Consider the following 14,671-nt stretch of genomic DNA (forward strand, 5'->3'; position numbering starts at 1 on the left):
ACCAAGTCAAGTATGACGTAAACAAAAATTTAAAAAAAAATTCCAAATTATTGTTATCATAATTGAAACAACTCAGGTTGAATATTTGATACATGTATTTACATATGTACAAATACAAGATTCAATAAGGTAGTGATCGTTGATAGTTTTAAACTGAAAACTTTATATTTAAAAATCGGCATACGTTTAAATTAAAAATTAAAATTAAAATTTATTTATTAAATTTGATTTCATACATATTGTACATATGTATGTATATAGAAGTTAAAATTTGCCACATATGATGGATAGCAAATGCCCACGACTTATATTTTATTTTATTTCTCCAAATGTACTGAATGCAGGGTCTTCATATTTCATGTATTCCTCATCAAAATCTCAATGATTCTAATTATGTCACTACGAAATAAAAATATTCATCAATACCAACATAAATAATAATTTTCGCGGGAAGCTCCATGTACACGTACCTCGTGCAAGGGAGAGAGAGGGGAGTTCAGTACGCGCTGCGCTCAACGCTCAGCGTGAGAATGATATCCACCTTGGAATGACAACTCTACTTCAGCCGTCAGTTTATGCATTTCATGCACTTATTTTATATTATTCGACGTTTAATACACGATAATATTATTTTATAGCTAATTACAATAATTAACCTCGTCATTATTAACTTGTTGAGTTTTTCATAACTATCAACTTTTTTTTCGTCATTATTATTAATCTTTTATTTCATTATTTTATTAACTTCAAACACACATTTTTAACTGGATGCTTGGCGTCCAGCACAGCGGCTAGTGGATTTTTTAGCACAGTCAAAGATGGAACGAATAAAAAAACACAAACTTTGAAGACTTATTTTTTAATTCAATAATCAATAAAAAAAATTTGGTATTTCTTAATGTGACGATTTTTTAAATCAAAAAACAAAAAAAAAATAGAAATTGTAATTACACTGAGCAACAAAAAATCACGTTTTTGAGTTACCAGAGCGGAGACTAACCAATCTTTACTCATTTTTTTAAACGCTCATATCTCGTAAACGATCACTAACCAATAAAAATCATTATCATATTCGAATTGAGTGGGTCAAATTTAGTAAAGATTGATTAGTCTCCGCTCTGGTAATTTTTGTTGTTGCTCAGTGTTATTGACCTGAAAAGTTACTGTAGAAATGTGTAAATATTTTCTTTAAATTGTATATAATAATTATATGCACCATCAATCCGTAGCAAGTCAGTGAGATTAATTCGAGATATTTTCACTATCTCAGATTCCTACTACACAGTAATAAAAACAATAAAACCCAAAGTATTTACGCAACCCACCTCAGTCCATACGAATGAATAATAAATAGTGTATAAATTTGGCAAAGAATCACGAACGAGAGTAATGCAAACGGGGGAGGAGGGGTCCTGCAGAGAGCTATGTCCACACCGTGAAGGGGGGAGGAGGCTGGGGTGAAACCGGAAGGGGTTGTTTCCGGCTGCGCACCCCCGTGCAAATATTAACTCTGTCTAAATAGAGAGCAAACTATCCGGCGCGCATCGAAAGCTCTCTTTGCCCGACCAATTACGCGTATATCAGCTTTGTATTTTAATACTCGGGGATTTGTTGGATTTTGTCGAGTTGACCGACGCCAGAGAATGCAACCGGTAAAATAAACCGGGTAAAAGCGGAGCAGCTTTGTCGATCAAAGTCAACAGTTAATCCGGACAGCGCCGCCGGCCGGTTGGAAAATGTTCCGGACGAAGACAATCCGGAGATGGAGATGGGATGTGAATTTCGCAAGAGTCAACAACGCACGCAAAATCTAATTGTTTCCGATCTCAAATTCGAACCGAACATTTCTAAAGGAATTATGGTCCCAAAATTTAGTCAATTATAGCCTATTTTACAGGAAAGTCAAGACCCTTTTGTTGTTTGGCTTGGTACTAAAAACACGAAGGAAAATTTATATCATACATATATATATGTACATATAATTAAAGGACGAATATTTTCTACAGGTGAGGTCATCGTTTTTATTAATTTTTTAAGCATAATTAGATTAAAAAGTATTAAAAACATGTTATATGAATTGGGATGGATGAGTATTTGAATTAGTTTAAATCTTAGTACATTGTCTTTTTTTTATAATTTAGATCATAAGTTATTACTAAAGGTAGGACCGGAAGCGTGCTTTTTCCAGGATACAGGGCAAACTACAAAGCTTAAAAAAGAGAGCATAAAAAAGGTCCATCATAAAAATGAACAAAGCACGGCGAACAATGAACAATGAACTTCGCAAAGTATTTTAAGGATTATACATTAAGAAATAGTTATTATACTAGAAATAAGAACAATTTAGTTGTAGGTAGAGAAAGAAAAAAAAATAAGACAGCTGGTGATGTTTTTCACAGGGGTGTGCTCATGTACAATGCCCTCCCTGAGTGCGTCAGGTCTTCTAAGACCGTGGATGCACTCTTGCGAGGTGCGAGGAGACAACCTCTGTGAAGGACAGGGCATATAAATTTATACATAAAAATTTAGAGTTAGTAATTAATAATGTTTTTTTTTAAATTATATAAATAAATAATAATCTGAAATTGAAAATTCAGACTTATATTAATGTGTACATCGATACAACTTGTTACTAACAGCAATAAAAATGATTAAGTATTTTATATCAACTGACATCTTAACTTGATAATTCTAATCCAATTCCAATCTACTATTGAAATATTGTGATATCATTTTTTTTAAGTAATTGATAGAAATCATATATATGTATATATATATATATATATATATATATATATATATATATATATATATATATATATATATATATATGTATATATATATATATATGTATATATATATATATATATATATATATATATGTATATATATATATATATATATATATATATATATATATATATATTTATATATATATATATATATATATATATATATATATATATATATATATATATATATATATATATATATAATTTCGAAAGAGACTTTGTAACTATGTAAGTATGTATGTATGTAATGTTGGTTGGTTACATCGAAAACAAACCAAAGTTTCTAGTTGGCCAATTTATCCGATTTCATTACTTTCCGATTACGATTACGGTTCCTCCATCAAATAGGCAAAAACCATCTCACATACATATACCTACAATGTCACCACTATTTGAATATGATTTCAAAAAAATATTATCTATAATATAGATATCTCGCTAATTCTTATATATGTATATATGTACATACATTTGTAATATTTTTACTATGCTTATATGTCTGTATTCTTACATATGTATACATACATATATAGTATTATTATTATTCCCAGATGTATTTCTGGTCGAAGTGAAGCATAGTGAGTCACTGTGGAAAAAAAGTGTACATATTTCTAAAAATGAAGAAATGTGGCCTTATGTCACATTCAATTATAACGGCTCAATTGATAGTGTGATAAATAATAACGCAAATATTGCCAGAAAACGATATATTTACATACGTACATACATACTCGTAATTATTGAGAAAATCAAATAAATATTTTGATTTCGATTGGAATTTGAATCCACGACATTGGCAAATAATTTCCTAACTAGTAAGCTAAGCGGTGCGGTTAAACGTATTTAAATAAGTATATAATATGTTGAAATTGAATAAATTGAAATCAAATCAATATTTTAATGTATTTTAAAACTATTTGAATTGAAATCGTATGAACCGTCGTCATTATTGCTTTCACGTTTAATTTAAAATGGATGCATTAATAATGATTTGAGTTCGACATACACATCTGAAAAACATATTTAGCTATTTTAGATTTTGCTCCAAATACTGGTATAATTATTTAACAACAATGAGCGCCTGAGAATACTTCTGAATCCAAACTATATATGTACGTATAGATATGCTGAAACATTATAAATCTATACGTATGTATGTAGACGGTTGCAATATATTATACATTAATCTTTATGCAGTAAGCAGCGGTTCTGGGGCTTCCGAAAAAGTAGTTGCATAAATAAAAGAGTAGCTCGCAGACGGATGCAATACCGCTGCATCGCACAAATATCTCTTTTTTAAACCGGAAACACATAAATCAGTTCGAACCAGCGGGAAGTTTTCTGCTCGAACACGTACAGTTTCGCAAAATTTAATATTCCGGCTATACTTATGTACATAAACATAATATAAATTCACCTCATTCCTACCGATAAATTCGACGACTAATGCAATTCAATAACCGTATTATTGCGAACGAAAAATCCACTCGAAAATCTATCGAGTCATTCTTGGGGTGTTTATTTTTTTGGTGTAGGCGAAGCTTTTATGCAAATTATTAATTTCCCGGCTATCAAAGTTTGATCAATTGCGTTACCTCAAAAACCGATTATAATTAGATTTCCTGACATTTAGGCGCGTGCAGTCATGAATTTAAAATTGATTTCAACCCGAAAGGGGTCAAGGAAGCCCGGTCGAAATTCTCATTTTAGTTTCCCAAACATGTGAGGAACAACGCGTGAATAAATTACGGTTTGGATTATTTACTATTCCGTTTAAATGGTGCACATACACACGTACACGCGAATATACGTGTTCAAGTGAGGATATTAAATTTTGGGTTATTAAGATTGTTTGAAGTTAATATTATATAATAATATATAATAATATATATATATATATATATATATATATATATATATATATATATATATATATATATATATATATATATATATATATATATATATATATATATATATATATATATATATATATATATATATATATATATATATATATATATATATATATATATATATATATATATATATATATATATATATATATATATATATATATATATAGATTTAAAATATATAATACATAGAACCATAACCAATAAGCAGCAGAGGATTAGTGATTAGCATATAATGCTTTGAACAGAGTGGTCGGTCACGGATTGAAATCCCACTGGTTTCTGCTGGCCAGACCTTAGATTTGTGACTCCAGGTCGATCATTTGCTATCAGAGATTTCCAATTTATCTGATTTTAATTGAAACGGTTCCAATAACTTGGCAACCTTACCCATTTTCTCGCAAAAACTCGAGTTTTCAGCAATCTCGAATTTCGCTGAATTGTATAAAATGCTGCAAATTTACAAATTGGACCACAAATAACTCTGTGGATATTAGTTGATATATACACATTTACAGAATTTCGCTGCATTTTTTAAAAAATGCTGCAAATTTACAAATTTGACAATAGATGTCTCTGTGGATATTAATTGATATGTATAATTTTGATGTACTTTGTATAAAATTATACTAATAATTTTTGTATCAAATGTGCAATGTTTCTGGCCAGCAAGGCGCATTGGGGTTATCTGTTAGGCTTTATTGGTATAAATTAAAGATAAAATAAAAAATAAAATAAAATAAGGTCAGGTTGATGCAAATTTAACCGAAGAATATCAATTAATCCTAATTTAAAAATTTTTTTAGCAATCTATTTATGGAGACATCTTAAGAAAATATCTGAATATCTTATTATATTATTATTTTTTTTGTAACTCAAATTGAAAGCTTTTATTTTGTATTTTTCCTGAAAGTGTAGGAATTTTCGTATTCTCGTCACTAACGACTACAGAGTTTGTCGCGTTGTAATACGGATCTTCGTCATGTATGTGTCTTCTGTAATATATGTATATACATACATATATGTACATTAAACTTGAACTATTTCAAAATTCTGAAATAAGTCGCTGAAATCTGTATCATTTATTTATGCTGTTTTATGGACGCTCTTCAAATGCCAATTACCCTCTACGCATTGAAATGAGGTTAGGTTGAAAACGAAGCCCAGAATCTAAGATTTTGATATCAGAAATCATTTTAAGTAGAAGTTGAAAGTAGATAGCTTTTATTCGCATTTGAAAGAAAAAGTGATGAGGAGTAGGTTACTGGTGGAGATACAACAGATATGGAGTTACCTTATATAAACTTAGACATGTCGAAACTGAAACGATTTCAGTTGTAGATATATGTACCTCAGTAGACGAAATTTTCGTTGGAAAAAGGCAGGTAAAACTTTTCAGTGCTCACCTGTACGAGATCACCGTAGCTACTGCCAGCAGCGGTGAAGTTTAGATGGCAAAGAAAAGGAAGTTTGTCTTCTCGGGGTCTACGAATTTCCAGTTCATAAGTTCTACCAACGTCCCCGTAGTACGTCCGGTTGCAAGCTGAAATAAGAAGAGAAAAAAATCGAATTAAAAACATGTTGTGCGACATTTTTAAATAATATCGTAAATTTAATTTATTAAAAATTTATGGAATTATAATAAAACACGGAGAAAACGCGGTACATGAATATTTAAATAAATATTAATATTGTTTTGTTTGAAGGACGTGAGCGGTTTAAATGCTTTGCATAAAAGCTTAATCGTTTTCGTTCGCCAAATGGAGCTTTAGTACAAGCCACTTGAATCGATTTGCATTTTGAATTTTCATTATATGCAAATCGATGGAAAAGATTCTTCGAAGTTTACACCCCGGCCCCCCTGCGGTAACAATTTATCCGATAGCGTACAGAATCCGACAAATCTGATTTATTCTATTAATTTTAATACAGCCTGTAGAATATTTTAACTAAATATAATATACTATCACAATAACAATTCCTCTTCAACATTATCGATCTAAAAATACATTAATTTTGTCATTAAACGTTTCATTGCTGTTAACAAGAAAGTAAACTTTAAAAAGAAAAAATACATATATTGAAATCAGTTTTGCGTATTGAAAAACCTATAATTTGTATTTGTATTTGGAGACGTGTTTATCCATTTTGGATAAAATGCTCTTAATTTTATATCGTTTTGTAAACTTCTCAAAAAGTTTTTCATTTATAAATCATATATTGTCAGCTTCTAAATAATATAAAAACGTATTATATTATTTTAATAAACACACAATTAAATTTAAGGTGAAATTGCCTCTCAGAAAATCGTATAAAGAGTTAATTGATCTTTGGATGGCATATCATTACCGTGGCTTGTTATCCAAAGAGAACCTTGTAAAACGACGTGCCTTTTTAGTTTTCCAACTAAAAGTAATGCAATACATATGTATAGATGGATTTAAAAGTATTTACGCCTGATCGAAGAACAATTAAAGTACAAAACATCCCAATCGTGCAGAGTGGCTGCTAATCGGCACAATCCCAAAGAATGGGTAATAAAGCAACGTCTGAACGCAAACGAGACATTAAAATTTTAACAGTGTCAGAGTCACGTATCTGTGGTATATAATCAATACTTATTTTACGTGGGTAACGACCCAGGGTAGGTATGTACGGTAATAATTGCCCTTTGGCTGAGACACGTAATTCCAGCAGCAGAAGGTTGGCGCGTGCGAATTTCGAGATCATTACAGAAAGTGGTCTGAGATCTTATAAATTTTCCACCACCCCTTTTAACTTTCCTCTCGCACTCCCATTGAATTTCCCACTTTGTTGGAAAATGCAGACGTTGGCAATGGTGTCCACCCTGACGTGTTTATCCTGACCGAACTTTGCCATTTATCTCCTGGAAAACGGACACGCGTGCCGAAAATATATTGCTGTAAGCATTTCATGTTTATTTTTAATTGCTGGTATATTCCAGCTAATGTATAATAACGCTCGTTGTGTACGAATTAATTAAAAAAAGGACTTTTCTTTATATATTTTTTGCATTTATTATGTCTGTAATAAAGGAATAACAGCGGTAAATAAGCGCGCTCACGATCATACCTATGTACGTATGTACGTATACGTTTACGTCGTCGTTTCAAACGGGAAAAACACTTTTCCCGCGAGAGTATAAGCGGAAAAACGAAACCACGCGGAATTTATTTGACTTCTGAATTTTTTCTCATTAAATTCACAAGAATAACAAGCGCGGTTGAACTTATTCTACCGGTTAAATAACATTAAAGAATTCCCGCTAGAATTAAAGAGATACATTTACAATAGCTCTAATAAGTCAAAAGCGAAATGTTTTGTAAAATTTTAATATAATTTTCAGTTTGAATAGGGTATGGCAAAAAAGGCAAAACGTATTCTTTTGGGAAAATTTTTCCTGTTTATTTTCAATAACAATACTTCAAAGTTTTCGTATGTATATAATATATTCAATTATATTACTTTCAGTCTTAGTCAGCGATTTCCAAACTGGGAGACTCAGACTCGCGAAAAGTTAGTCTATAACATATTATAATAAAATAAAATAATATATACCTATAAATGAACTTTAAAACACACCCAAAATTTTGACTGGACAAGAGAAAATCCACCACTAATGGAGATACTGACAGTAATACAAGTAATGATACATAGTAAGAATATAAGCGATAGGGAGCAAGGAAGTAAAAATATTAAGACAAGGAAATACGATTCGTCAAATCATTATTAATGGGATTCACAAGTGCTATTTATTATAAATGGTTTGTAAAGTCCAATGTATTTGCTCTTAATGAAAGTTTTGGCTGCAGATATTAGGAGACCAAGTAAAATAAAACAGCACCTTGAAACTGTATATTCTGAATTCGTTGGCAAACCCGTAGAATTTTTCAAAAAAAATCAGATCAATTTAATAAAATTAAGCATAAGTTCAAGAAAATAGTTTCTGGTTTATCAAATGTATTGCTAGCATTATACAAAGTTTCTTACTTAATCGCATAATGTAAAAAACTACATATAGGTATAATACAATAGGAGAGACACCAGTTTTGCCAGTTGGATATCTATTTTTATATGCTTGAAATAATATTCGGCGAAACAGTTGCGACAAATACCACTTGCCGATAATACAGTTGGAAGGAGAATTTTTTGATGTCAATTATATTTGTATGAATATATTTTAATCTAATATATTTTAATAAAATAAAGAGGGATGGGAGGAGGGGGGGGGGGGGCACCAGATTATTTTCAAATCGGAGGTCTAGTAGCAACAGTTTGGAAGCCACTGCTTTAAGTAAATTACATTTGGAAAATATTCATTTCCAATGTCGACTCTTTCTAGTACTGGTTTGTTAGTGGATTATTCCAATTTAAATGAAAAAAAATGTAAAAACACATCATAGCGATGTAATTTCATTTCGATCCGAAGGAGCGGGTTTTTTAGTATTTTTCCAGAATAATTTGTTGTCACTTTACCGTCGCAGCATCCTTTCACGGGAAACCTTCGGGAAGCGAAGTGAATTCGTAATCGTGGCCGCTCTTCCAATTGGCGAAATTCACTCTCCGTCTTTCCGTTTAACCGGCTGTCGTTCCGTTTAACCGGTTATCGTGACGCGACGAGCGTAGACAACTACCTCAACAACCTTAGCGAAGGGAAGCGAGATGAGAAATTTAACCCTTTCTCGCACACACGCCTAAAAGTTGCGTCGTAGTCGACGACCGCAAACAGCCAGTTCCGGCACTAGGTCGTAATTTTATTATTCAATGTGTGTCGTTTGTGCAAAAGTTAGGCAATCCGATGCCGGTGTATGTGTCGGATTGGTTAGCGTTATTGTTATTTACAGCCGTAGGTGATCTTCGACAATTTATGACGCGTTTTCATTCAATTCCCCACTAAACCGTTATACGTTCACATTACACACGAATATACCGTAAATCCATATTACTTTCAATAACCGTGTATTTTCGGAATCGAAAAACGCGCGCATATCCAATTACGGAACAACCACTGGGTTACTAGTCAATAGAAAAACAATTCTATCCGGGAATTCGAAGTTGCGGTGAATAGCGGCGATATCGCAGTTGAATAACGACTTCTTATTATATTATTACTTTGTGTGTGTGTTTGTGTGAATGTACGAAAAATTGTTCAGACCGAGATACTTTACCAAACACAATTTATGAATTCCTTTTGTGCCCGGTTTCAGCCCTGCGTCCGACAAGAAAACCGGTGAAATGGCGTTACGTTTTATTCGGCTCACGTAGCGCGCGTATTGTACACGTCTTTACACGGAGGAAACTGCGCGAAACGTGAAAAATGCATTCGAGTCGATTATATGCATTTCCTTCTGTTGTAAAATGGTTAAGAATTTAGCGTAGCGTGAGTTTTGAGTCGGGGGTTTTTTTTTTTGAGAAATTCGACCGCTCAACAGTTTTTATAAGTGCAGATTTCTAAGCAAGGCGAGTTAGCTATGATTTAAATTTCATCTTAGTATGTGCATATGTATATACAATTAGCTCAATTAAAAATGTAATGCATTGCTATTTATAATTTAAATTTAAATTATTTAAAATAAATAAATAATTTAAATGTACATACATATGTATATTACACGATACTTTGAACAAATTATGTATTTTTGATGAATGATTTATTCCATATTGCGTGAGCAGTACATAAATCATTAGGGGATTTTACAAATTCATTGAAACTATCTACATTTACTTAAATAAATATTGATATATCAATTTCAATTTTATAAAATTGAAAGTTTATTATATTTTATTATCGATTTTAGACTACTTTGACAAGCTTCTTCTTCACTTCAGTGAAAATTAATCACGATTCAGTATTTTTTCCTACAAACTTCCGATCGTTTTGAAACTTTACCATTTTTTGCAATTACTGGTATCTATGTATATTATTGAATTCACAGCCATATATGTATATTAACTTGGATTTGTTTAATCAAAAATATTCTGATCTAGTTCAGAGATTGTTGAATTTGAGATTATAACGTGTTCTATTATTTTATTGGTTTTTGATTATTTGTTTTATATAATAAATTTGTGCTTATTTTGTTTTTTATTGTGTTTTATTTTCTTCGTTGGTATGTTTTAATTATAATCATTGTATCCTTTTTTAATTTTTTGCTTAACCAATGTGACGACATGGAACTACTCTGTAATATCACTAATGGTGAAATTGTAATAAACAAATAAATAAATACACATTTATAATTTATTAATAACAGATTCGACGCAAATTGTTTGCTGACAAAAAAAGTACACAGCATTTTATCTGATATGTAATGAAATAAAAGTAAACGTGTTTAAATACTATATTGAAATATAAGTAAGAATCAAAATATGAAAGCATACATACTGTGAAACCTCAGTAGAATTTGACAAATACAATTTATCATTCCATGATGTTTTAGGTTGTTTTATTAAATCAGTTGGAGAGAATAAGTATTGTATATATTTTTTTATATCCAAATAATTAAATCTCTATTGTTCAAATACTTTTACATAATAGTTACATCTATCCATATTAAGCAACGACCAAAAAAGTGACATCTGTACAAACAATGACCACACCCATTCGTCAACATTACCAAATATTCCATGCACAAAAAAATCATCCAACTTGTCTATCGGTAAAATCGAAGAGTAAACATTCCAAGCATGACAGCAAACAATTCCAATTAAAAAAAACACATCTTAAAATTCAACGCACACCACGGTTGTTTATTATTTAGCACGTTCCGGGGAAACTTTCGTCACGGAACGTAAGAGACCGAACGCAATTTACATAATCCCAACCGGAAGTTAAATTGATTTCGTTAATTATTAGCAAGGCTTTTGATGTTTGGAGGCAGGCGAGACGAGTTTCCCGGATGTGCAGGTGCCGTATTATGGCAGACCGGAAACGTCGGACCGTCTCCAGAGGAATCAAACAGAGACGTGCTCTGAAAACAAGCAAGGGATGGAGTAAATTTCACCCACGACGAGAATAAAATTATTACACGAGGGGATGTGGGACATTCTTTTCTGGCACGTTGCTGTGTTGCATCACTGGGATGACGTTGGGGTAGTTCTTGCACATCCCAACAACTTGTATCCTATCCTGCGACTCTTCAAATCTTCCTATATATTACTAAACATTAAGATATCAATAATTCTTACTGTTTAAAAATGTCTTTGGTTTAGAAATTTGATTTTGAGTTTATATAGGTATATAGTAAACATGTATATACAATTTGCAGGACTTCTGAATATAATACATTTAAAGGACTTCCTTAATTAATCATAAGGATCTCGTGTGCGTGTTGTGAAATTGCGCATGTGATTTTACAAGGTTTACGTGTATACTCGTGTAAGGCGTGTTATATGATCAAAAGTTCATCCCCGACCCTTGAGCTAAGGGTTGCCGCATCCCAAGGGTGACCCTTGTGTATGTCTGGGTCGTTAGTGAGGGCACAGACTGACTGATGCGGATACCGCACATCTCCATTAGAACTGATAAATTGTGTTTCGAGCACCGGCACCTGCTTCTTTTGGGTATATGAGAGTTTCATAAATTTTTTAGCTCCAAAGCGTTATTCAGATGGAAAATGATTGTCGGAATGGGAACGCAGCCAAGTGAAACTTTTTGCTGCAGGTCGACTTTTGCAGAAATTTTTGACCGAAAAATATGTCACACGGCTTCTTTTTGAAAGCAGTGGAAATATATTACATTTATTTTGCACGTAAAATATGATTTATTTCATTGTATTGATACATTTTCTATAGAGAATTTCCCATCCACTTTTTAATGTACAGTAGTTCTTCTCTATATAAAGAAGCTAGCGTCAATATTCAATACTTTGTTAAATTTAAAATAGAAAAAAATTATGATCGTTTTAAATAATAACTAGAGCCGTATTTCTGCCGCATGGCTCAAGTATGAAATATTAAATCACGTACGAATCAAATCGACCAAGTTGTGAGTGTTGAATAATTTTTAATTCACAAACGCTCGAATCGCTCTAGTGAAGACTTTCTAAGATTTGTCATTATATTTTTGAATAAATTGAAAGTTTGAAAATTTCTCGTAGAGCCCGGTCGAGTTGACGGCTCGGATTTTTCAAGCCGGTAAGTTACCGTTCGAATATTCGCAATGATTGCAAAGTTTCAAACTCGTCGCATAAGTGAGATTGTGGGGCATTATTAAAAGCTTCGAGAGCAGCCCCATCCCCCCGTCCTTCTCCTGTCGGGGGTGTTTTGTCGTAAAAAGGTGGAAACAGCGCGAAAGTTTGACAAGCGCTTTCAGCTTGCAAAGCGCTCCTCTCGAATAGGAACAAAGTTGAGCGCAGTTTGAGGTTGCGCCAAAGCAACATCTGCTACACTCTAATAATAACAATAATAAGATTGAAAAAAAAGGAACTTTAGATTGAGCGATGCTTTAGTGTGAATTTTCCGGAGAACGTTTCGCGAAATAATTTTCCAGTCGACTGTTTGGCACTGCCGATGCATTTTTGAGATATTATATTTCCTCATCGCCGTCCAAATCTGATACAGAATTTCCAGACACCTATCTGGAAAAATGTATTGGGATGCAATTTTCCGATGTAGATCACGTTTGGTGTGAAGACGTTGGCGGAAGCAGCCGGCTGCCGGCTCTTCTTCCGTCTGCACTGCATCCTACGGATGCGAACGTACTTTTACAGGATTTGTCAGTATTTGAAATTTTAAAATATACTTTATCTAATTCAACCGAGAACGTACTCCCTTTTGAATTAATTTAAATAAAAATACACGTATGGTTTCGATAGTAATATTTCGCCTTATTCAAACACGCACGGCTTCATGAGCTATACAAACAAAAAATTATACAAATAACATTCATTAAGTTTATATATACATACATAAATGGTTTTTAAATTGGGTTTTAATATTAGCCTTGTGCAATATTCCCGAAAGCAATTACTATGTTCAACTTAAAACATGCTATTGCTTTTAAATACAATCGTTTATGATTTCGAATTCCAAATCAGTTGCTCAAGCTAAGAGTTTCAAATGATTGCTCACTTTATATTACATATACAAACAATGATTTAAAACCAGATGGTCTGCACCGAATACTTGGCGCATTATAATTATGAAGAGAATAATATAATAAGTCATTTTTTAAAATAAATACTTCTCACATTTTAAAATGAATTAAAACTTAATTAATACGTCTTTAATTATATCTCCTCCTGCAATGCAAATATTAATGTTAGTTTGTTTCAGGGCTGTAGAGTCGGAGCGACGGATTTGGAGCATTTCAAACGGAGTCCGAGTATTAAAAATCCACCGACTCCAACTTCTATTAATTATTTTCTTTATTACGGTTTCTGCCAACTAGAGTTTTCAATTTTATTGAAGTAAATCCACTAATTAATTGAAATTTAATAATTTCTTTATAAAAATCACGAATTTAAATTACATTATAGATAAAATCGTTGAATTGCATGTATTTTGATGTGTTGTGGCCAAAACAGATTGTTTCGTTCGTCTTATTCTTTTTTTGGAAAATCAAGGAAAATTAAAAATCATGGAAAATCAAGGTTTTTCCATGATTTTAATTCTTGTTTACACTCTCATTTTTTAATGAAATTAAACTGTTAAATACATTAAATATATTCACCCCAAACAGAATGAAACATACATATTATCGTCGAAATAGTTATGTTTTAAATAATAAGTTATTAAAATACTTTGTAAATATTTTTCAATTCATTAAATTATAATTTCCGTGACATTGTGAAGTGAATTTGTAATTATATCTTACATTATATTCGAATACCCTTCAAATATATAGGATTGTCAGATTTCATGCAAATCAAACAGAGACCTTCCCCCCGAAAAAAAAATCAGATCTTTGACTTTTCTATAGATATATTTTCAATCGAAGTG

The 14,671-nt window shown here is 31.9% G+C and overlaps 1 protein-coding gene across 1 annotated transcript in view; it reads right to left on the reverse strand.

Annotated features, from left to right (window-relative positions):
* The window catches only part of LOC143914059 (uncharacterized), a 211,921-nt gene that overhangs the window by 130,359 nt on the left and 66,891 nt on the right, over positions 1–14,671 (reverse strand). The window contains exon 2 of the mRNA XM_077434149.1: positions 6,115–6,251. Within this exon, the coding sequence (XP_077290275.1) occupies positions 6,115–6,251 (137 nt within the window). The remainder of the gene's footprint in view (positions 1–6,114; positions 6,252–14,671) is intronic.

The sequence above is a fragment of the Arctopsyche grandis genome, chromosome 7 (assembly GCF_051622035.1).
Source record: "Arctopsyche grandis isolate Sample6627 chromosome 7, ASM5162203v2, whole genome shotgun sequence".
NCBI lineage: Eukaryota > Metazoa > Arthropoda > Insecta > Trichoptera > Hydropsychidae > Arctopsyche > Arctopsyche grandis.